The sequence below is a fragment of the Marmota flaviventris genome, chromosome 12 (assembly GCF_047511675.1).
Source record: "Marmota flaviventris isolate mMarFla1 chromosome 12, mMarFla1.hap1, whole genome shotgun sequence".
Lineage (NCBI taxonomy): Eukaryota > Metazoa > Chordata > Mammalia > Rodentia > Sciuridae > Marmota > Marmota flaviventris.
Window position 1 is genome coordinate 102,631,805 of NC_092509.1, and position 24,762 is coordinate 102,656,566.

Genomic DNA, 24,762 nt, shown 5'->3' on the forward strand with positions numbered 1-24,762 from the left:
GCCCTTCACGGGGGTGGGAGGGTGGGGAGGGCTGGAAATGAGCAGGAACCAGGGCGCTCTGGAGGGTCAGAACACAGGAGCCAATCAAATATGGTCTTATCCTATTGATAAGTTTGTTCTAATGATCAGTTACATATCTCACTTCTCCCCAAGAGAGGCCCTTGTTTAGGCCAGTAGGCCTCTTCAGGCTTCTCTGTCAATCTTTTCCCAAGGAACTCAGCTCACTTTGATCTTTGACCTCTGCTATATCATACATTAGCATTTTAGTATACACTTAATGAATTTACTCATTATAGATGCACAATAAGCTTTATTGGTTGGATAGCCAAAATATCCAATTTTATAATTGTTTTCAAGTGATTAAGTATTTTCACCCCATTTTCTAATTGATTAAATAAGTGAATAAATAAATACTGATGGGTTTGGAATCTCTATTCCTTATCATTACCATTTTTTTGTTTAGGTATTTTTGGAGTTAATGGAGCCAGAAGGACACTTAGAGCCAGAGAGTTCAGAAAAATCTGTCTTCTCACAGCCAGAAGAAGATGAAGAATCCCAACAATCAAAGGCAGCGAGCCTTGAGAACCCTCTCCTGCGGCCTCTTCTCACAGGGGACATAGAAGGCTTGCGTAGGATTTTCGAGGACCCTGAAGATCCTCATCATGACCATGCCATGGAGCTACTCTTGGAAGAAGACATCGTTGGGAGAAATCTGTTGTACGCAGCTTGCATGGCTGGGCAAAATGACGTCATTAGAGCCTTGGCAAAGTATGGTGTGAATCTGAACGAGAAAACCACTGGAGGTATTTTGTCTTTTCTCTCTCGTCAGTATTCCTTATGACTACCTAAAGATGCCAGGTACTGTCTTTAAGGTTAGATAATTTCGATGGGCCTGATGTATACTTTACATATATGCATGCAGGTATGTGAACATGTGTATGGTGTATACCTGTAAATATATTGGTGTTGATATCGTGTTGCATAGTATTTTAAGAACACAGACTTCACTATTTATTATCTCTGTGGCTTAGCAAATTACCTAAGCTTTTTCATTTCTATTTCTTCATCTCAGAAATGAGGATAATAGTTGTATTTTTCTTATAGGGTGTTCTGAGGATTTAACTTAGCTAATAAATACAAAAATATCACTGTGCGTGGCCCATAGTGAAATGATATATTGTAAATGCCCAATAGTATTACTGTTTTCTCTTTGAAAATTTATTAACTTTTAGCAGTCATTATTGGATTATCTCTTTTAATTCAGTAATTTTTTTTCTGATAACAAATATGATACATGGTCTTGGTGGAAAATGAAAGAAAACAATCATCTCCAGTGAATAAGGATTATATATTCTCTCCCCACTCACGTGGAACATTGAAAAAACTGATCATATGTTGAGTCATAAGGGACATCTCAGCAGTATCACAAAATCTATAGCATGCAGTCTGTGGTCTCTGGCCATCGCAAAATAAACTTAGAAAATGTAACAAAAGATAACCATAATTTTGGAAACAAACACTTTAAATAACCTGTTGGTCACGGAAGATATCATGGAAATTAAGAAATCTTTAAGTGACGATAGGATCACTATGTATTAAAATTCTAGTTGAATGCATATATTAAACTGTAGGAAACAGTTAAGATCAATAAGAAAAGCATCTAACTCAAGAAGTTAGAAGGAAAAAAAAAAAATCAACCCTGAGGGCCGGGGAGGGGCTCAGTGGTGGATCACTGGCCTGGCATGCAGAGGCCCTGGGCCCAGTCCCCAGCACAAAGACCAAGTGAGTAACCAAAGGAAATGAAAGGAACAAAGCAGTAGGGGGAATAATGACACTGGAAATAAGGAGCCAAAATCTGGCTCAGCGATAATATCGATCAAGCAAGATAGAGAGAACACAATTTGTATTTGGAATTGAAAACATGGAATATGAACAGATAAAAGCCTAAGATTAAAAAAATAATTAGAAACTATTATAACCAACTTTGTGACAATGCACTTGAAAACTTGGATGAAATGGATATATTTCCAAAAACATTAATTATCAAAATTGATTCAAGGAAAAAATAGAATTCTTGACTAGATCAATGGTTATTAAAGAAATTGAATAAGCAATCCAAATCTGTCTCTTTTGCCCTTATGTCGCCACCAAATTCCAAATGTGAAGGTAAGATCTACTAATTTTCTTTTTTTGTACCAGGGATTGAACCCAGGGGTCTTAATCACTGAGCCAGATCCCCAGCCCTTTTTTTACATTTTATTTTGAGACAGGGTCTTGCTAAGTTGCTTAGGGCCTCGATAATTACTGAGGCTGGCTTTGAACTTGCATACTCCTGGCTCAGCCTCCTGAGCTGTGGGATGACAGGTGTATGTTACCATGCGTGGCTTATTGTAAACCTTTGTGGTTTTGTGTAGTGATAAAAGGTTTGAGTCCTCTCTCTTGTCATTTGGATGTTTTCCCTGTCAATGAGCTTTGTATTTTCACTTGTTTTCATGATGGGATGGAACACTCCTTAAGAATTTCTTATAAGGCCAGTTTAGTGGTGATGAATTCGTTCAATTTCTGCTTCTCTGATAAAGATGTTGTTTTTCGTTTCTGAAGGATAGCTTTGCTGGGTATAGAATTCTTGGCTGGCAGTTTTTCTTCTTTCAGGGCTCTGAATATATCGTTCCATTCTCTCCTGTGCTGCCAGGTTCCTACTAAAAAGTCTGCTGTTAGTCTAACGGGAATTCCCTTGTAAGTGACTGTGTTCTCTTTCTGACTTTAGCTTTTAACAGCTTAATTATCATGTGCCCTGAAGAGGGCCTTTTGGGTTGAGTTTAATGGGGGTTTCTTTGCTTCATGGATCTGTCTTGGGAAGTGTTAAACTACTCTTTCTTTCTTTTTCAGCTACCATTTCTTTCCATGCACTTTTTATGCCTTTCTTTGTCTCTCCTGCCTCAGGCCACCATCTTGTGGATTGGTTCCTTTATTGGTATCTCATAGATTCTGTGAGCTTTCCTCACTCTTTTTCGTTCTTTATTCCTTCTTCTAAATTTTTCATCAAAATACTTGACTTCAAGTTCAAGAAATTATTTCTGCTTCATCTGATCTGTTTTTATTTTTTTTTTGCTTTCAGTTGTATATATATATTTTTTTCATTTCATTCATTGACTATCCCAGATGCAAAATATCTGCTTGGTTCTTTTTTTATATTTATCTTTTTGTTGAACTTTTAATTCAGATCATGAGTTTCTTTCTGATTTTATTGAATTTTTTGTCTGTATGATCTTATATTTTCTGAACTTCCTTAAGATTATTATTTTGAATTCCCTCTTGGGCACTTTATAAATTTCCTTTTCTTTGGAGTCTGTTGCTGGAGAATTAGTATGTCCTTGGCGGTGGTACTTTCCTTGCTTTTCTATGTTTCTTCTGTCTCTCACAATGGTATCTACACGTCTAGTGCAATAGTTCCTTTTTCCAGTTTAATGGATGATTTTGTCTTTTCCCCCATAGGGAGAGGCCTTTTCTTGTGAACAGAGGGTAGGGTGTATCAGCTTTGATTGTGGATGGACCCATGGCATGGATTCGTTCAGCTGCAGTCCTGGTAGTGATGTCTGCAGTAGCATCAGTGGCCTGTGCTGTGAGTGTTTGTAACCAGGGTGGTATGACACTGTATTTTGTGGGGGAGATTTGGTACGGGGCTGGCTGCTGGGCCGTTTGTGGGTGTTTGCAAATGCCGTGGGCTGTTGGCTTTATGGTGGGTGTGCTGCTGTCCACCTTGCTGCCAGGCTGGGTTTGGAGATGCAGGGCCACTGCAGTTTAGCTAACCTGTTTGGCTAAATGGTGGACTGGATTCTTGTATGCACAGGTGCTGCACCTTGGCTGGCTGTGTTGACAGGCTCCTTGGTGTGACAGGGCTGACTTTTGGCTGGCTGTTACATTGAGTGTGGGTGCATATGGGCCACCAGCCATGTTAGTTTCACCTTTGTGCAAATCTGCCAATTCTCTGGGGTTTGGGGTATAATGTGGGTTTGAAAATCTGGGTCTTGGTCTTTCTCCCAGGCCTGTGCTTTGGCCGGGTCATGGTGCTGTGGCTGTGTACTCGGGAGAATGACAGCCAAGTCTTGGGAATGGAGATACACTGTGGACACTAACCTCTAAGATAGGGTATCCTCTAGAAGTAGGTTGAGTTTCAGGATGGTGCCAACCATAGCAGCTTACCTCATGCAGGGTGTCGGAGGCATTTACAGTGTGGGCTCCCTTTGTGGCAATACATCCATGTGAACTCTGGGAAGTTCTCCAAACTGTATTTGGGGCCTGTGGGGGCTGAGGAGTCTCCTGTGTGATCATCTGCTGCAGCAACAGGGACTGTTGGGGGTCTCTAGCTTGAAGTCCATCTTGGCCAAGTCAATCCAGAATTCAGACAGGAGAGGAGAGACGGGGTGTCTTGCTCTCCTCTCTATGGTGTTCCCTTGGGTTTTGCATCCCACAGGGATCCTGCCACTTCCTAGCTATTCTCTAGTGAACTTCCTCGGTCCCTCTGGCCAGAATATACATGTTTATCTTTGTTGTGGTCTTTTTTGTGGCAGTGGATGAGTGATAGGCTATTCTGCTCAGCCATCCTGCTAATATCACTCTCCATTTTTTTTCTATTTATGAACATAACGTTCATTATTTGTTTAATTTTTATGTCACTTTGAAGTGCTACTCAGCATAAGAAAAATATTTCAAGGGAAAGAAATTAAAATTGAGAACATTTGTACTATTATAGTTTCTGTGAATTAAGGAAAGACTGTGGTTATTCAGGGATAGCAGTGGAATACACTCAACCAGAATCTAGAATGCTAGAGCTCTGTTGGGGCATAAGAAACCATCCTCCAGAATTAAAAGACTTTGGGGTGAAGACTGCAGTGTATGGGTCTCTGTAAAGTGAGAAGATATGTGCCGTTTATTTGTGGATGGTACTCAGAAATGAAAGAAGGAAAATCATTTTCAAGATTAGCGATGAATCATGTTTGCATTCAGGATATCCTTTCCTTTAGATATTAATTTTGGAGAGTTGGATGTTTTGATCCAGAGAGAGGAATATGAAACTGTTTTTGGTCTCAGCTCTGTGTATTGCCGGCTTTCAGCCTATTTGGAAGTGGCTTGTTTTATGACTGAGCCGAGGACGGGCCCTCACATCACTCAGTTCATTGACATGGAGCTCTGTCTGGTCCTGGCGAGGCTTTGGTCACCAAATCCAACCCCATTGCCATTTGGTGAGTTTGTGGTTGGGCAAGAAACAGAAATGTAAACAAATGACGACACATGGTAGGATAAGGGCCAGCGGCATCTCAGGGCCGAGATTAGCCAGCTTTACCTGGGAGCGTTGGGAACGTTCAGGGAAGGTTTCATAGAGGGGAAATGTTTATGTTGAATCTTGAAGAAGGTCTAAGAGTTTACCTAGCATTGAAGGAGAGGGGAGAGATGGGGCAGGGCAAGCAGCAGCGATCGCATGATCAGGTACTAGCATTCCAGTATTTCTGCTATTCTGGAATGCTCACCTACCATTTTTTAAAATATTTACTTTTTTTAGTTGTAGTTGGAAAGAATATCTTTATTTTATTTTTTATATATTTTCATGTGGTGCTGAGAATTGAACCCAGGGCCTCACACATGCTAGGGGAGCACTCTGCAGCTGAGCCATAACCCCAGCCCCTCACCTACCATTTTAAGAAACCAAAATAGTGGTCTCTAAGGAAACAGATATGATCGTATTATTGATTGATTTATTTCAATTGTCAGATAAAATATATATATTTATCATGTACAACATGAGTGTTGAAGTATGTATACACAGAGGAATGGTTAAGTCTAGATAATTGACATTTGTATTAACTCACATTGTGTATTAGTCCATTTTCCATTGCTGTAGCAAAATACCAGAGGCTGGGTAATTTATAAAAAGAAGAGTTTATTTAGCTCTTTATTTAGCTTATTTAGTTTTGGAGGCTCAATGAGGTGGTGCCAGCATTGGCTCAGCGTGGCCCGAACCATTCAGCTGATGGAAGACTTCCAACTTTAGGCAGACATCATGCTGGATGGCATCATGGTGGGAGCACGTATGAGAGGGAGAGACCACAAGGTGAGACTGGAAGGCAGAGTAGGGGCCTGACCTGATCTTTTTGTACAACCCTCTCATGAGAACGAATTCAGAGTCTTGTGGAGGTCTCTTAGTCCCTTCCAACAACAGCACCGGCAGTGGCCCAACCAGCACCCACTAGGTTCTTCCTCTTAAAGGTCCTACCACCTCTTATATTACCACACCGGGGACCACGCTTCCATCACACGAACCCTTGGGGAAACTCAGACTGTATCCACAGTTATCATTTTTTGTTGTGACAATGGCATTTTATTTATTTAGATTTTTTTTTTTTTTTAGTTTTAGGTGGACACAATGCCTTTATTTTTATGCCGTGCTGAGCTCAGCTCGAACCCAGTGCCTCACACATGCTAGGCGAGCACTCTACCACTGAGCCACAGCCCCAGCCTGACAATGGCATTTTAAAAATAAGAGATTTCAATCATTTATGGGTTGAGAACAGTATCAGTGATTTAATTACTCAATGTTTACAGAAAGCAAGTTGAGGTCTACAAAATTAGATGGTCCACATTGTGATGTTGCAAAATTGGTTATAAAAAATTTAATGTGAATCCTACAGTTTTGAAATTGGTTGAGAAGATGTAATGGAATTTTCTTTTGTATGTGAAGAAAGTAAAAATGATAAATATAAACCTGTAATTTTTGGTGGGGAGAGAGCTTACTCTCAAAAATAAAAAGGTTGTAGCACTAACTGAAATGCAGAAAGCTGTTCAAAGAGACACATTTCTGTTTTCAAGTTGGTGATGGGATAACTTTAAGATAATTTGAAGGAAAGTGTTTGGTCTTAGTATTAACAACCTTCTCATTATTCTTCTTATTGAGTCATAAAAATTTCGGTGGCTGAAAAATTTTGTATAAAAATATCCTGGTGATACTACTGACATACTTGAAAAAAAAATCAACCAATGTTTCATTTATAATTGCCATGGTTAAACATTTTATTCACTTTACAGTGTTTGTTTCATTAAACCTTCATTTTATTATTAATTTTATCTGATGATTTATAATGCTAACAGAATGACTGTATTAGTTATGCTAATTAGAAGAGCATTCCAAGCCCAGTTTTGTAAAATATTGGCGTAATACTATGCAAACATAAAATGAACATTCATTTTATTCTAGGACTATAATTACCATTCCAGGCAGAAGAACTGCATTGTGAAGTCCTGGCAGTGAGCAGCAGCGTGGTTGGGGAATTCACATAGTCTGGTACTGCTGGAGGTGGGCAGGCTGTGAGATGTGAACTAATCGGGTGAATCGTTTGCTGCACAGCCCGCTACTAGCTCCTGATTGTTCTGGATTTGATCTCCTCCTTGGGAGCTCATTAATTTATATATGAAAGTGCTCATCCGCTCTGGGCTTCCCTTTCCTCCTTTGTAGCTGAGAACAACACTGGTACCTGATGCCCAGGCCACAGGATCAGCATGCGTTTAAAGGAGAGCAATCTCTGCACAGGGGAGAAGTTCACTGCTCCTCTCTGGTCTTTTGCTCTACCACGAACTGCCTCTCAATTTACTCTGCTTTCCAGTAATCTTCCACAAAGAGGTTTTTCTCCTCCCAGACTCAATCCGAATGCTTCCCAGGTCCAGCATGGCCCCTTGCTTCCTGTGGGGGTTCCCAGCATTCCCCTCCTGGAATCCAGTGCTCATGGCTGATGTTACAGGAGAACTTCAGGAAAACCGCTTTCTTATCTGGATGTTTTCTTAAATAATCTCAATTAGATGTTTTCTGTCTCTTGGGAAAGTGATAGGTTAATACCCTATGAGGATCTGTGTGTTTCTTTCTAGAAAACAGACCATCCCAAGAAGGGATAAAACATGTAAAAGTTGCAAATCCTTGTAAAATCATTTGCCACTTCACCTATTTAATTCAAGTCTCTCACAACCTGCCTACTACCTGGTAAAAGCCTCTGTTTAGAAATCTTGCTTGCTTTTTTTTTTTTTTTTTTTTTTTGGTACCAGGGATTGAACTCAGGGGCACTTTACCACAGAGCCATATCCCCAGCCCCATTTTGTATTTTATTTAGATATGAGTCTCACTGAGTTGCTTAGCGCCTCACTTTTGCTGAGGCTGGCTTTGAACTCGCGATCCTCTTGTCTCAGCCTCCTGAGCCACTGGGATTACAGGCATGCACCACCACACCCAGCATTTGATTTTTTAAAAACTATGTTAAAAAATAGAAAATACCTCCATCCCACCCTTATAGGGTCGCAGGTGAACTTAAGAGCATTCTGATTAGATGTCAGCACTGGGCTATTACTTCAGCCCAGAGGGACTCAATGTGGGGAGAATATTTCCCCATTTGGAATGGCCTCAGCCGTGTTAGCAGTGTCTGGCCTGTACGTAAGGTCTTTCTCCCCAGCAGTCCAGGGACCCAAACCATTCAGCTGATGGAAGACTTCCAACTTTAGGCAGGAGGCAGTAATAATGGTGATATTTGGGTAGTTCTTGCACCCGCCCCTTTTAGAAGGTGCTGTGGACAGATGTGTTCCTCCAATTTATTTGTTGAAAACTTAATGATCAACAATGTTGGGAGGCGTGCCCTTTGGGGAGGTGTTTAGGTCACAAGGAGCCCTCGTGAATGGATTAGTGACACTGTACCAAGGTGCGTGGGAGTGGAGTCACTCTTCTTGCTCTTCTGCCTCCTACACTGTGAGGGACCAGCAAGAAAGCCTGCATCTGAATGCTAGGCCCTGATAGTGGACTTCTCAGTTTCCACTGGGAGGAAACACCTTCTGTTCATTATAAATGACCAGTGTGTGGCATTCTGTGACCGACTAAGACAGGAATAAAGACATAATAAAATTCTTGGGTGAGTTTCTGGTAGTATTTTAATCTTTCTCACTTGATATTAAAAAAAAAATGTTGTGCCAAAAAGTGGAGGTGATTCCTATTTTGGCTGATCCTCATGTAGTTCATTTTATCTCCTTTGGATTTCTTATAAACTCTATTATCCTTTCTGGTTATGACAGTTCATCACTTGGTCTAAAATAGTCCCATGAGTATGGGAATGTGGCAAATCAGGAGTCAAGAAACTTCCGGAACCGGAGGCAAATATTTGGGTGTTGTTTCCTGCCCCTTATAAACCTTCCATCTGACAATAGCCTTGGGTTTTAATCTTGCTTTGGTTAGTGTGGCCCTGGGGAAGGTATGGACTCTCTGACTTTGGCTTTGTACTGGGCCCTTTGATGGGCTGATACTACCCACACCTCACAGTGTTATGGATTAAGTGAAAGAAGAGTGACTGGCACTCAATAGAGTCAACACATGGTTCATCCTGCGGCTTAGTTCTTCTTGTGGTGTATAGTATATAGTCAAGGGAGTTGTGTGTCCTTATCCAGGTCAATGTAATGGATTGTTATGCTTTCATGTTGCCTCAGCCTTCACTGTGAACCTACGTTTAACTTTCTGGTACCAGAAGCAGGGTTCATTCACTTTCCACACCAGCTCCACATCCAAATGGCTTGAGCTGGAGGCCAGAGTAAGAACTTAGATGCGTCTCTCCTGTCTAGCACAGTGCGCTCCCCACTCTCACTGTGTCTTTTCAGTGAACCGCCCAGCATTTGCCCACAAATGTGAAGTTTCGTCCTGTGTCCCTATATACTCTCTCTCTGCCTCTTTATTCCTGCCTTGCGTGACTTGGGCACAGAGGGCTGTCCTCTGACTCATTACACCCTTCTTGCCAGAGCCTGAGAGTCAGAGTCCTGAATATGTGCCCCAACGTGGAGGTGTGTTGATCTTGCTCCTTCCATCTGAGGAAACTGGGGCTTCCCTGGAGTTTTCCTGGGGCCACTGAGGAGGACGCGAGGTCAGGGTCCTAGTGCCAGAGTGATGGTCAGGCAGGCATAGGCTGAAACGTCACACAAGAGCCACAGGACATATGCCAGTGTAAACACGCTTCAGGTGTGAGGGACTCTGGGTCATGGATTGGTCACGGCTTTAGGCTGTCCACCAGGGAAAGCAGTGTCCTGTGAAAGGCACACCAGCCTTCGGTTCCTCGTCATTTCCTGCTGGGGCCTGGTTGCCAGTTGCTCTGCTGCTGGGGGCTCTCAAAACAGTAAGTTAAAACAGTGAACTTTTATTTTCAAAAACAAACAGTCTGAAAAAGTCGTAAGGAAGCACCCCCTTTACAATTCATTCCTCCTGGTGGTCACCTCCGTAGGACTTAAGAAATCACTTTCTAATTTAGTAAGTCATAATTTTAGCTTTAATACAAATTATTTATTTCTAAACCAAAGCACACACAGTTGTGGCAATTTGTGTGACGCTGTTATCAGTAGTGCTAGAGTACTTTGAATTCTATGAAAATTCCTTAACTTAGGAGATTCAGTTCTTCCAAATAGACAATTACTGGGGAAGTTATCTTCTTCAGACGCTGTGTCAGAGCTCAGGCCTCAGGCTGCCTGTGTCAGTGCCTTGTGTCCATCGTTTACGGGTTGTGTCCCTCTGACAAGTCTCTTAACTTCTCTGGACTTTAGTTTCCTTATCTGTAAGAAGAGAATTACAATAATTCTGACACCATCAAATTTTTATGAAATTCAATGAGTTCACCATATGTAAAGTACTTAGTACCTGGCCCATAGTAATTGTTTAATACGTGTGATTATGATATTCTACTGCAAAAAAGAATAGCCTAAAATATACAGATGTGCTTTGACTTATGATGGAGTCATGACCAATAGACTTATTGTAAAATACCGTATAAGGAGAAGGCATTTAACATATTCGACCTATTCACAGCTCATCAACAGCGTACACCGGAGAGTGCCTGGTTGCAGGCTGCTGGGAGCTGGGGCTCACTGTTGCTTTCCAGCATCACAAGAGTATTGGATGCCCATTGCTAGCCTTGGGAAAGATCATAGATCAAAATTCCAAGTATGGTTTCCACTGAACAAATACAGCTTTCCCGCCATCTTAAAGTCAAAACATCGTGTCAAACCATCCTAAGTTGGGGACTTGTCCATAGTCTGTTTGACCTGACCATCTTCATTCTGTCTGACAGGGTACACACTGCTACACTGTGCTGCAGCCTGGGGTCGTCTGGAAACTTTGAAAGCACTAGTGGAGCTGGATGTTGACATAGAAGCTTTAAACTACAACGACGAAAGAGCTCGGGATGTTGCTGCTCGGTATTCCCAGACTGAGTGTGTTGAGTTTCTGGACCTGGCAGGTGAGGAAGCTCCACAGTGGAAACAGATTGATCTGATGGATGGGGACAGTTAGCATCTTCACCCTCCATCTGGATGTTTTATTGTAGGTACCTCCACAGTAACTTTTGGCAATAACATGAAATCTTTTCTGTTTCACTATTGGCCTAACCTATTGCACTTAGTAGGAGCTGTATGTATTGGAAATTGTGGACTTACCAGCTGATAACGATTTAACAACTTATTTTCTATAAGCCTATGCATACAACATGTTCAAGGCTGTTTTCTTACTCAGGCAAAGTAGATGATTCCTTAATTGTTTAAAGATTAGCATATTTTAATAATATGTTCAATTTCCCAGATAAAAAATTTTATAATTAAGAAAATATTTGTTTGGGTAAAGTTGATCTATGGTGTTAGTAATCAGAATAATAGTTACCCTGAGGGCATGGAGGATTTCTGGGATGTAGTGTCTTTTTCTTAATTTGGATGCAGGTTGTGAAAATTTATTGAGCTGTATACTTATAATTTGTCACTTTTTTGTTTGCATATTGCAGACTTCAATACAAAGTTCAGAAAGCTACGTGCTACGGCCATATAGATATAGCTGAAAGAAGTTTTAGGAAAATATGCCCGCATAACTTCGTATGTGTGCAAACATCGGCTTAAAAACCTAGTACTTGTGGAACCCACAGCACGCATTTTGCCCTGCATTCAGGTTTTTAGCAAGCATTTATTCAATGCGCACTGTTGCATATGCAGTCTTCTTGTGGGTACAACTGGTTCCCACTTCTGGATATTTGTTGGATAAACACAGCCAACGGTTACGTAACTACAGCAGGAAGATCATGATGAGGGCGGGCAGAGCAGGTAGTCCATGCCATGGGGCTGTCGGAGAGGATGAGGTCAACCTATTGGGGCTGAGCTGGGCCTTGGGGGATGGGTGGGATTTGAAGGCACAATAAAAGGGAAGGAGCATGAGCAAAGACGACTCGGAATGAAGGTGGCGTGTGGGGGTCGGGGGAAGGTCGCTTTACTGGAGCAGCCGGTCATAGTTGGCACACGTAGGCTGTAGCACAGGTAGAATAACGGAAGGGTTAACTACAAGGCCTCTGGAGTCTCCACCCAGAACCTCCGTGACCTTGGACAAGTTACTTCAGTTCTCTATACCTCAGTTTCCCTTTCTGAAAAAGGGGCAATGGCAGTGTTTTCTCGAGGGTTTGAGAGTGAAATGAGGTGGTGCAGAGCACCGAGCACAATACCTGTCATGTGGTCAACGCTTGGAAAATGCTGCTGCCGCAACCACAGCCAGAGCATACCCTGAGTGCCAGGCCAAGCTGCTCTCATTAGGTTCTGGGAGCACTTTAGTAAGTATGGATTCTGTCTTAGTTGAATGGAAATCCAGACATCTTTGGTTTCAGCAATAATTGTGGCCAAAAAAAAAAAAAAATGGTTGAGGCTCCTAAAGAACCTTAGATAAGTTCCTCTCAACAGATTCCTTTGCAATCTCCATATTTGACTGAACTACATTTGCATGTGTGCGTGTTTAGTGTCCTCTGGCTCCTCCTCCTCCTCCTCCTCCTCCTCCTCCCTTCATCTTTAATTCGCGGTGCTTAACTTTCTTAGAGGAAGAATGGTGGGACACCTGCTTCAGGTACTTGGTCATCATTGACGTGGTCGCCAGCAGTCTGCAGAGTATTTGGTCAATGTCATAGATGGATGGGCTTTCTAGAGCATTGCCAGATTTATCTAAGGAGGCTTGCTTTTTCAGCTGAAAGGAGAGAAGCGAATGACATAGATTGCATCTTAGTTTGAATTTAATTCATATTCTGAACATATAAGCTTAAATTCTATTAAAATACACAATCCATTATTTACGTAAAAGAAAACTTACTCTAGAAGAAAAGTATAAATGCAGAAGAAATGCTCATTTATATACACACACGGTATCGGACTAGCATGACCTTGATCACTGTCAGCCTGTAACTAGTGCTGTCTGTGTTAGAGCACTCTGCTGGGAGGAATTATTTCAATATTAGCAGAATGTTTTCCTTCCTAAACATGCAAGACCATAAAATCAAAGGCATTTTTAAAATAGGGTAACACTTGTAGATGTCTAAGTTTTCCTGAAGATCAGGGGGTTCTCTGGTTGGTGTCTGTTGTCTGGGCTTGGCCAGTGAGTCTTTAAGATTGTCTCAAACTGTGGTGTCATCTGCTGGCAAAGCAGTGAATTAGTTAAGGAGCTCTGTTCCCCAGAAAGCCATCCTAACATTAGAAATGAGTTTACAGTCCATTTTAAAAGTACATGCCGACTTTCTTACTTAGCTTTTTATATAGATCACTGTCATCCAAGAGATCTGTTGTTCCAGACCCTTGGTTTTACAGGGCAGCCAGGGAGGAGCGAACAGAGCCCAGACAGACGGTGCCCCTTTCTCCCGTGGTGACACCCTGTGTTTCTGCTGTGCTTTGAGACTTGAAACAGAAGGGCTGGGCCAGGTGATTTTAAGGCCCTTCTATTCATTACACACTTGTTGAGCACCTGGTACCAGCAAGTCACTCTGCAGGATGCTGGGGAGGAGCGGGAGGGGCAGGTGGCAAAAAGGAATAACCCTTCTTCACAGAAATGGCTGACCTTATGTTCTAAACTCTGAGATGCTGTGACTGTTACCATTTATATCATGAATTCACCTTTTTTTGGTGTTTCTTCCATTTTATCCACAGATAATGCCCAGATAAGACGGACAGGATTACAATGAGAGCTTGTGCTATGATGTAAATGAGGTGCAAACAACTCTGAAGTAGATCCATGTTAGCGAAGCTGCAGCACAGTCTGTCCAGAGGGTAGGGTAGACAGTGAGAGGGAGAAGGCTTAACTTTCAGATAGTGCACTTCTTCTGGAAAAATCTCCCATCCAACCTTTGTCCAGATTGTTCCATCACAAATGCAGACACTCTCCCTGAAGAAGCAGGTAAGCAACAGAAAAAGAACCAGGGATACTCCTCCATTAGACGCCATTCTTTCTCACTTGGGAGAAAAATTTGTAGCTAAAAAATTGATCAAAGACAGAGCAGAATGTGCCCTGAGTATTGGTTAATAGGATGCTTCAGTTGAAGCATTTCAGAAAATCTTGTTGGTCAGCAAAATACAGTGGGCAAGATGCAGCAATGGTCACTGTGCCATCGTTGGTCAGTCACGGTGATACCAGGGAAAAGCTTCATGATGCAGGGGTAAGCTCGGTGATGTCATAAAGAAGGGCTCTGGAACCGAGAGGTGTCACTTGACCAATCCCCTGAGGTTTCTTAGAATTACCTCTTGTTGCTTTTGGCTAGAATGGTTTGAGCTTCTTCAATTTTCTTAAAGATAAAGAATTTACTAATATTTTGCTGATTAGTAAATTCAACAACAATGTCAGCATATTAATAAAATCTCCTTGGAATGAGTCCCTCATATTCCCTTGGTGTTGTCAGGCTGTGGGTAAGGGGCAAGGGAGATGGCATGGCATGTGGATAGATAAGGTGGCAAGGAAGTGGGCATGTGACAAAATGGTGGCCTTCAGTCCTTGCCTTTATGGAGCGAATGGTCTATAAGTAAGAGGAAAACCAAGATGATTTCAGAGACAGAGTAAGAAGAGAGCTACATAAAACTATAACAGGCAGCATTGAGCTCTACCTGGGACAATTAGGAAATTTCACAAGAGTGTTATTTGAGGGGGCCTTGAGGAATGAGTAGAATTTTGGTAGGTGGCCAGGCAGAGAGGACATCTCACAATTACCAGGAAATAAATGTATTTATTTATTTATTGTGGTACTGGGGATTGAGCCCAGGCATTCTGTACTAAAATGTGAAAGGAAAGAGATAAACTGAGGGAACAACTATTAAGCACAAAGGAAACAGGGCTTGATGGTTTGGGAAATTCCCAGCCAATCCAGATTGCAAAAGGTACTGCTGTCATTTGGAAAGTGTCCCCCAAAGGCCTGTGTTCAAGGCTTGGTTCCCAGCTTGGTGCTATTGGGAATTGGTGGAAACTTAAGGGTGGGGACTAATGGGAGAGCTTGGGTCACTGGAGTGTATCCTCGTAGGTGGTAGCAGGGCCACAGCCCCTTCTTCTCTGCGTGTTTGCTCCTGGCCACAAGGTCAATGGCTTTGCTCCACCCATTCCTTGCTGCCTAAGTGACTGTGGCCTGAAACCTTTGGAACTTCGAGCCAAGCCAGACCTTCCCTCTTTATAAGTTGACTATCTCAGCTCTCTTATTATGTAACAGAAAGCTGACTAACACAGGTTTTGAACTTAAGAAAGCCACTGTCAAGAAGTATGTTGGAGAATAGGAGTGTGAATTGTGGATCCTCCCAGCCATCTCTGCAGAAGTCAGGGGTAGAAATGAGATTCTCCATGAAACATCTGTGGAGGAGTCTCATCTCATAGACTGAATCTCTGAGACATGCTGGGAGACTCACAGGTTTTTGAAAATGTTACACCAGCAGAAACTCCAGCTAAGACAAAGGGGCAAAGAGAGGACAAAGTAATAAAGTTACTGTTCTCCCAAAATTCTAAAGAAATAGACTAATAGAGGTATTTAGCCGCAAGCACATGCAATTTTTGTGAAAAAGGAAGGATTAGTGAGTGGGTAGAACCTCAGGCCCAGAGGGCAGTCTTAAATCACAGAGGATTATCCCCATGCCTTAAAACCAAGTGGAATTTTCCCTGTGCGTTTCAAAATTGCTTGGGATTGGTGATGCCTTTCTTCCCTCTCTCTGCTCATTTCTGAACGGCAGTGTATATGCCTTAGTCTCTGTCTATCCCCCCTTACAGTTTGGAAGAAGGTAACTAGTTTTCTAGTTTGACAGGTCCACAGACGGAGAGGAGTTCTGCCTTAGGATGGATCATACAAATCTCACCCATACTTTGTTTCGATGATTTGGAGTCTGGGGTTTGAGAGTTTTGAGTTGTGCTATTTAGATAAGGATTGGGATAGAGTTGATGTTGTCATCATTTATAGGGATGTTGGACGGGCAGGAATGTATTTTGGATGTGGGATAGATGTGACTTCTGAGGGAGCAAGAGGGAAGGCTCAATGATGGGTACCACAGATATCCAGGGCCTAATCCCTGGAGTTTGTGGCTACAGCCTCCTCTGGAGGAGGGGTTTTGCAGGTCCTCGAGTTAAGAATCTTAAAATGGGCAGATTATCCTGGATTATACAGGAGGGATTGAAATCTAATCATGGTGGCCTTATAACTGAAAGGCAGAGGGAAATTGACATAGAAGAGAAAGTAATTTGATGGTGGAAGTTGGGGTCAGGTGGTATAATTAATTAATTATAATTGTGACAGATTAAGGGGTCACAAGCCAACAGGTTGGCTTTAGACCAGTGGACCCAAGCTCCGGTTGCTGCCTCTAGAAGTGTAAGGGGAAGAGTCTGTGTTACTTCACGCCACCCAATATGTGGTGGTTTTATGTAGCAGCCACAGAAGACGGACACATCAGCATTTAAATTAATCTGGGACTAATCTAATTTACAGTGTTCAGTGGTTTCAGCTGAGAATATGATAAATCCTTGATTTATTTGACTCTTTTGTTTATCTCAGCAAAGAAATATAACTTTATTTAAACAGGTCTTGCAAATGCTGTGATAACATTGCTATGGGCACTATAGTGAATGTAGTTGTTTTTTTTTTAAGAGAAAAGCTAGTTTTGAATTTTTGTGGGGGGGATCTAGAGGAGTAAAGCAAGTGACGGAAATATTTTTTTGTTGTTACTTTTGTCAGAAGAGAAATTTTAATAGATATATTCTCTTTGGAATCAGTTTTATGTTTTATATTTCTTTTGTTTTTCAAAAAACTTAGCATAATTTTAGGAAGACATTGAGTGCTCCAAAAACCACAACAAATATTGGACACACAATTTTTACAAAATTAAGATAAGTAATATACTTTATGAAAAGTTATATATATATGTTGGTCAGTTAAGCATATATACATATGTGTGTATATATATATATATGTATGTATATGTATGTATGTGTGTGTGTGTGTGTGTGTGTATATTGGTACCTGTGATTGAACCCAGAGGTACTACTAAGCCACAACCCAGCCCTTTTTATTTTGAGATAGGGTCTCACTAAATTCTCCAGGCTCTCAGCCTCCCAATTAGCTGGGATTACAGGTGTGTACCACCACACCCTGCTCTTACTGTCTTTCAGATGCAAGGCTGGCTCTGAAAAAATACATGACAAAGGTTACTTTAACAATTACAGACCCAGAAAAGGGACCAGGGAAGCTTCTTAAGGAAGACAAGGTACGGTACTGTGATTGTTTCTTGTTCTGAAAATTCTGAGAATTTTGCCTCACATCTTAATTCACACACTAATGCTGTAGAGACCGGGAGGGAGGGAGGAGGGTGAAGGGAAAGGGGAAAGAAGGCGGAGAGAAGCCTCCTTTGCTTCTGACCTTCATAAACTGGGGACAAGGGACAGACTGAACAAAATGGAATGAAGTCATGTTGAACAGTGACACAGAGATGTGCTAAATATCACCCCTGACAGCTTGGATGAAGGTCAGAAATGTTGAGTGGAAACCACTCACCACAGACCAAAGATATTTATAAAGGAATGCCTACATATGGGGGCAAAACTTTTTTTTTTAAGCAAACAAAAGGATGAGCAAAGATGGTGTTTCTCTCCCGGGGTGGGGGGGCAGGAAGCAAAGCTGGGCTTGTCGTACTGGTAGGGCTCTGTTCTGGTGCAGCCTTGGGGTCCAATGATGTTCATTTCATTATTTTCCTTCAAAACTTAGATGTATATCATACATTTTAACATATATGCATATGCACATATACATTACATATTTTTTAGTGTATCAAATTTTCCATAATGGGGAAAAAAGATACATAGATAGGAAGGTAGCTAACTATGGAGCCAGCCTGCCACCTTGCTATATTTAAGTACTGTCTGTGAACTAGTTTATTGATTTGGATGTGTGTTAAATATATGCTCAAGGTATCAGAAATACATTTTGGTTTCAAATTACCTCATGCATTTCTGTGCAGGATACTCTGACATAATTTATTTAATTTTCTCTGACACAATTTATATGAAAAAGAATTAGCCATTGCTAAGAAGACATCAGCAATTCTGAGAACTTGATAAGTTACACATTGCACTTGAATCTTATAAAACACTCTACAGAATCTCTTGTGAAACAAACAACATAAAGGAAAAATTCTATTGGAATAGCTTCTGGAGCTATTAGATCTGCAAAACAAAACTTTCTTGGCACAAAGGAATAGTGCTTTGTTAGCAATTAGAAAAGTCAGTTTATCAATTTTTTAAAATTTAGTTATCTGAGTTACAAAATGTGTACTCAGAAATCACTAAAAAAAAAAAAAAATGAAACAACTAAAACACTTGCTTCAATTTCCAGTCTTCTACCATGTGGATCTCATAATAATTTTGTGCTAATTTCATCATATTTTTTTCTTCACTTATAAAAACATATGCATGTCCATATATAATAGGGATCCATAAGGGATATATATATATATATATATATATTTTTTTTTTTTTAATACAAATGGGATCATTGGGGCTGCAGTCGTGGCTCAGTAGTAGAGCACTTGACTTGCACATGTGAGTCACTGGGTTCAATCCTCAGCACCACATAAAAATAAATAAATAAAATAAAGGTATTGTGTATAAAAAATGTTTTAAAACATGGGATCATACTAGTCATATTATTCTATAATTTGCTTTTCCTCCTCTTAATAATATCCACCCCCCCCCTTTTTTCTGGGTAGAGGGGATTGAATCCAGGGGCATTCTACCAGTGAAACACATCCCCAGCCCTCAAGGTCTCCCTAAGTTGCTGAGGCTGGCCTGGAACTTGCCATCCTCCTGCCTCAGTCTCCCTACTAGTTGGGCTTACAGGGGTGTGAGGACATGCTGGGCTCCTAATAATATCTCATGAAACCTTTCTAAATCCACTTCTGCATCTGTTGCAGAAGTGGATTTAGAAAGTATGGATTTATAGTATGGACAGGACACATCACACACTTATTGAGTTCCCTGTATTATTACAAACCGAAGTGCAATGAACATTTTTCTCTGTTTTCACTTTTTAATTGAATTCTTTGTCACATTGTTCATATTTATGAGGTATGACATGATAAATGTCTTAAGTCAGACACCAAAAGTTTGCTGCATTGTGCAGTGAGGTGGTTTTTACAATGCATGTCAAGAGAGGTTTCCGGTGAGGCGGAGCTTTTCTTGGATGTCATGAACTTCCTCCCCGAGTGAACCATTGGAGAGATCAGCTCCTTTTCTAGCCTTTGCAAACCACTTCTCTTTGTCACAGGGCTTAAAGAAAATAGAGAATTAGGAAGAGAGCACAGGGCTTCTTGCCTCTTGGTGGTGAGTTTCATTAACTCCTATCCCACGATGTGAGAGCTGCACTGTTCAGCTCAGCAGCCACAAGCCACATGTTGCTGTTTAAATTTGAATGATTTAAAATTAAACAAAATTTAAAATCCATTTCCTCAGTCATACTAGTCACATTTCTAGGCTCAACAGCTAGACATCTTTAATGGCTACTGCATTAGCCGACGCAGACGCAGAACCACAGGCCTGGATTGTGCTAGTTTGGGGAGACTATGGGGGGACTGTAGCTCCAAGGTAGAACACAGCGAGGACCCTAGCTCAAGCAAGTGCCTGGTTCCATCCCCGGTACTTCAGGGAAAAAAAGAAAGATTCCTAGAGATACTGTAGAGTTTGATTTTCAACAAATAGGTGGAAAATACAGTCTCTATTTCTATCCCTAGAACATTGTCCTCGGTGCGTGTCGGGCAAAAAACGAGTGGCTGGAAACCCACCCGGACGCGTCCATTGATGAGCTTTTTGAGCAGAAACAACTATTGGAAGATATCGTGACTCCCATCCTTGTAAAAATGACTATGCCACGTAAGTTTGAGGTAAAAGGTGATGCTGACTGTCAAGAAGGATGGAATTAGGTTCAGTGTTGTTATTTCTGAGATGCTGTGATTTTAACAACCCGTTAAGTAGTCATTAACTTTTTACCAGCACTGATCCATGGCACAGTATCATGATGATTCCTGGTATCATTATGAATAAAAACTACTAATAACAACTGAATTCTTTATATAGGAAATGCCTAATAATAATATTGATATGACTATCATCCGTCATTAAGTTTTATGTGATTACTATGCCTTTGATTTTGGCCAGTGATTTCCAAATGTGTAAGGGAGAGAGGGTAACAGAATTTAAAATTTTAAAAAATGTTTTTTTAGCATTTTAATTATGTATTGGAGGAAAATCTGCTGTGGGAATACCATGCTCAAGAGTGGGAAGGTGGTGTATGGGTCTTGGTGGAGGCATACCTGAGATTCTTGCAATAACAGCTTTATTGAGATACAATTCTCCTACCATAAAAGTCAACTTTTTGAAGGGTCCAGTTCAGTGGTTTTCAGTATAGTCAAAAAGCTATATAATTATCACTACTCTCTAATTTTAGTACAAATTTTACTACCCGCAAAAGAAACCCTGTACCGTTGGCAGACTCTTCCCATCCCTCCCTCCCAAGCCCTGGCAACCACTAATCCACTGTCCATATATCTGTGGATTTGTCTGTTCTGAACATCTCATAAATAGAAACAAACTATGTGTTGCCTTTTGTGGCTGACATCTGTCACTTAGTGTGTTTTTTAGGTTCATCCACGTTGGGACATGTGTCAGTACTTCTTTCCTTTTTATAACTGAAAACATTCTGTGTATGGATACAAATTTAATCCATTCATCAGTTGATGGACATTTAAGTTTCCACTCTTTTTTCTTATTAAGATAATGCTGCTGTGGGCTTTTATGTATGAATTTTTGTGTGGGCACACGTTTTCAGTTTTCTCTGGTATATAAATAGAGGTGGACTTGCTGGGTCACGTGGTAGCTGTGTCTGAGCTTTTGAGGAGCTGCCAAACTGTTCCATTTTACATCCCCACCAGCAGTCTCCAATTTCTCCATCTTGGTCTTTTTGTACATTTTAGCCATCTTGAGGAGTGGTATCTTACCATAGTTCTGATTTGCGTTTAGATAATTACTAATTATCTTTTGTGTGTTTATTGGCCCTTTGTATATTTTCTCTGGAGAAATGTTTAATTCTTCATCGTTTAAAGTTGGTTTGTCTTTTTTTTTTTTAGCATATACTTGCTTTATACCTTTATTTTATTTATTTACTTTTATGTGGTGCTAAGGATGGAACCCAGGGCCTCGCACCTGCAAGGCAAGTGCTCTACCGCTGAGCCACAACCCCAGCCCCTGTCTTTTTATTATTTATTTATTTTTGTTGATACTGAGGATTGAACCCAGGGGTGCTTTACCACTAAGCTACATCCCCAGTACTTTTTATTATTTAGTGTAAGAGTTCTTCATATATTTTGGATACAAACCCCTTATCAGAAGTATGATTCTGATATCTTCTCCAATTCTGAGGATTATCTTTTCATTTTCTTAACTATATCTTTTAAAGCATGAAAGATCTTAATTTTATGAAGCATAATATATCTATTTTTTCTTTTGTTGGTTTCAGTGTCATATCTAAAAAACTGTTGCCTAATCCACGGTTACCAAGATTTAATTCTACTTTTTCTTCTAAGAGTTTTTAGTTTTAGTTTCACATTTAGTTCTGTGAGCCATCTTGTGTGGGTTTTTCTTTTGTTCATGATGTGAAATGGGGTTTCATTCTTTTACCTAAGATTTTTTTATATTTATCAAAAGTTGTGGATTTTAACAGGTCAGGACCCTGCACCTCCTCTAGGTGATGTGGCAGAATATTTCTTACTGTCATTAATTAACACCTAGTTAGCATTCAGGTAGCACTGTCCTTGGGACCCTGAAGGGAGACAGAGTCTTTGGAATGTCCCCTAGTTTGTAGGTAACACACATACATCTGAAAAAAGTGAAGTAAGTGCTATATGTATTCAGAGAAGCCGAAGCTGGAGAGAAAGCATCACGAAGCAAGAGGAATTGTCCCCCTTGAAGCCAGGGTGGAGGGATATGAAGGGACTTCCAGAATGGAAGCCCAGCAAGGAGGAAAGCTCTAGAGGGGAGCAGAGGGGAGCCCATGCCCAGCTGCTCCGTGTCATCCCTTCAGGACAACAGGAGACAAGGCTGCAGCGTTCACTCTTGATCATTTTATTAAAACTGCTGTAGGAAGGGGTTGGGGCTGGGGCTCAGTAGTAGAGGGCTCTCCTAGCAAGTGTGAGGCCCTGGGTTCAATCCTCAGCACCACATAAAAATAAATAAATAAAATAAAGGTATTGTGTCCATCTACAAGTAAAAAAATATATATATTTAAAAAAGTATCTGCTATAGGAAGCTTAGATGTTTGGGCTTTATTTTCTGGGCAGTGGAGTGCTGTTAAATAGGCTTTGGTGTAAAGAGAGAGGAATTAAATAGGGGAGAATATAGTACAGAGACTAGTACAGTCCAGGAGTGGGTGGATTAGACCTCAATTGCTACGTGTTCCACCACTGCCCCTGGCATGGCCCAAACCCTCCCCTGCAGTAGGATCACCTCTCTCCCCTGGTTTACATCCCCCAAGGAGCACTTCCATGTCATAGAATGTGGGATCTTGATGGGTCCCCTAAATGGTCTTCATTGCACATGAAGAAACGGAGACAAGAGAGGTTCACAGAGTATGCAAAATGACTAGTCAGCCGCCAAACTGGGGAGGCTAATGCCAGTGATATGGGAAATGTGCCTCCCTGCTTTGCATATTTGAAAAACAAAGGAGAGAGTATTCAGTTGAGGTACCAGCCGGGACCTAGTGACTTCCTCCTTGCTCATTTTTAAGAAACTGGCTTCATCTGTTTTCTGCCACAGCTAATTAAATGTAATTTTAAAATCTGCTTCCTTTCAGGTCAAGTGAAAAGTGGCAAATCTGTAACCTAAGCGTGGTCAGAAGAGAAGTCAAGCTCACGCTTTCTACGGAACGTACATTTTATTTCTAGTATCAAAGATAAACCTATGGATGCCACTTGGGTCAAGTAACTGGATATGGGGTTTTATAAAAATGCTCGGGTACAAACTCAGTCATCCTTGCTTTATTCCCCTGTGGGGCCTGCTGACTGCAGACTCTGGCCTCGCCCCTCTCCTGCAAGCTCAGCTCCACGGCTTTCAAAGGCTCCTTCCTTCAGGAACTCACTGGGTAGAAATCATTCACGAAGACATATGGAGGCTTTGAAAACCACTTAGAAAACTTAATAATTTTGTGTATAACTGAAACAAGAAATTTTTATCAACTGGGGAATTCCATCTAAAAAAGATAGTTATTCCCAGAGGCGGGAAATGTTCTCCCTCTCTCAGAAGGAAATCTTAGCGTGGTATGGTGGTGCATGCCTGTAATCCCAGTAGCTCAGAGGCTGAGGCAAGAGGATTGAAAGTTCAAAGCCAGCCTCAGCAACTTAGTGAGGCCCTAAAACAAGTTAGAGACACCCTGTCTCTAAATAAAATACTTTTTTAAAAAGGGCTGAGGATCTGGCCCAGTGGTTAAGCACCCCCTGGGTTCAATCCGCGGGTACCAAAAGAAACATCTATGGGAAGACATTTTTGAGCAAGGAAATAGTAATTGTTTGGATCAGGGTCCTTTAGTATTACTTTTTATTTACAAATTAAAATTCACCTGTAAGGTGAGATATAGTCTCTGAGTAAAATCCCTGTTTATCTTTAACTTCTTTGTATTTTTAGATTAATAAACACGCATCTGTGTAGTTTTATATTTAGAAGCGCTCCCTATTCTGTAGGTTCGGCAGCATAGAAATAATGGAACGCCATACCAGTATCCCTCCTGTTCTGTTTTATATTTCCTATATTTTAACTGTCATACTTGGTTTCCCATTGGAGATTGGAAAATCTTTTTTTTTTTCTTATTTTTTTATTTCTTTATTCAATGAAGCCCCTGAATCTTCTATTTCCTTGTGACCTTCAGGGAAATTTTAATAGAAAAGAAAATGTTAACCAAAAAAAATCCCATTTATTCCTTGCTCTTGTGACTTTTTCCTCTTTGTCTTGCTCTGAAAGCTAGTTTTTCCATTTTAGGAAGAAGGAATATAAATGAGCAATTTGGTAATGTTTTTCCACTCAACATTTTCTCAACCATGATTTTGAGATAACTTTTAAATGTCTCCTAAATTTTTAAAATTTGAGATGATTTTATGCATGAGCGCTGCAGTTCCAGTTTCCTTGAGCGACAGCACAGGGCGATGTCCCCATTTCTGGTGGGCTCCCAGGGGTTTACAGAACAGCACAGAGGAGCTCTGTCTGCTCCACTCTGTCCACATGGTGTCTGTAAGCACTGCAATAATCCGGGGAGAGCAGGCGGGTATTTTCGTTGTTTCTGTTCTAACTCTGCTTTCGGAGCTTGATCCTGAGGACAGCACCTCTCTCCAGGTGCGTGTTCCTGGGGAGTAGAGGGAATCCTGGGT

At 41.0% G+C, this 24,762-nt stretch overlaps 1 protein-coding gene across 1 annotated transcript; it reads left to right on the forward strand.

The window, feature by feature from the left end:
* Positions 1-469: 469 nt before the first annotated feature.
* On the forward strand, positions 470-23,974 carry Ankrd45 (ankyrin repeat domain 45). Its single transcript, XM_027935060.2, has 5 exons — positions 470-803; positions 11,130-11,297; positions 17,474-17,568; positions 20,086-20,224; positions 23,199-23,974. The coding sequence occupies exons 1-5, from the start codon at positions 479-481 to the stop codon at positions 23,228-23,230; spliced, it is 759 nt and encodes a 252-aa protein (XP_027790861.2). The 5' UTR covers positions 470-478; the 3' UTR covers positions 23,231-23,974.
* The last annotated feature ends 788 nt before the right edge of the window (positions 23,975-24,762 follow it).

Excerpts from the sequence above, each read along its gene's own strand:
- Ankrd45 (XM_027935060.2), top strand. The coding sequence starts at position 479 with ATGGAGCCAGAAGGACACTTAGAGCCAGAGAGTTCAGAAAAATCTGTC. Across the intron at positions 17,569-20,085 it reads AGCTTCTTAAGGAAGACAAG|AACATTGTCCTCGGTGCGTG; the intron begins GTACGGTACTGT and ends TTCTATCCCTAG. Across the intron at positions 20,225-23,198 it reads TGTAAAAATGACTATGCCAC|GTCAAGTGAAAAGTGGCAAA; the intron begins GTAAGTTTGAGG and ends GCTTCCTTTCAG.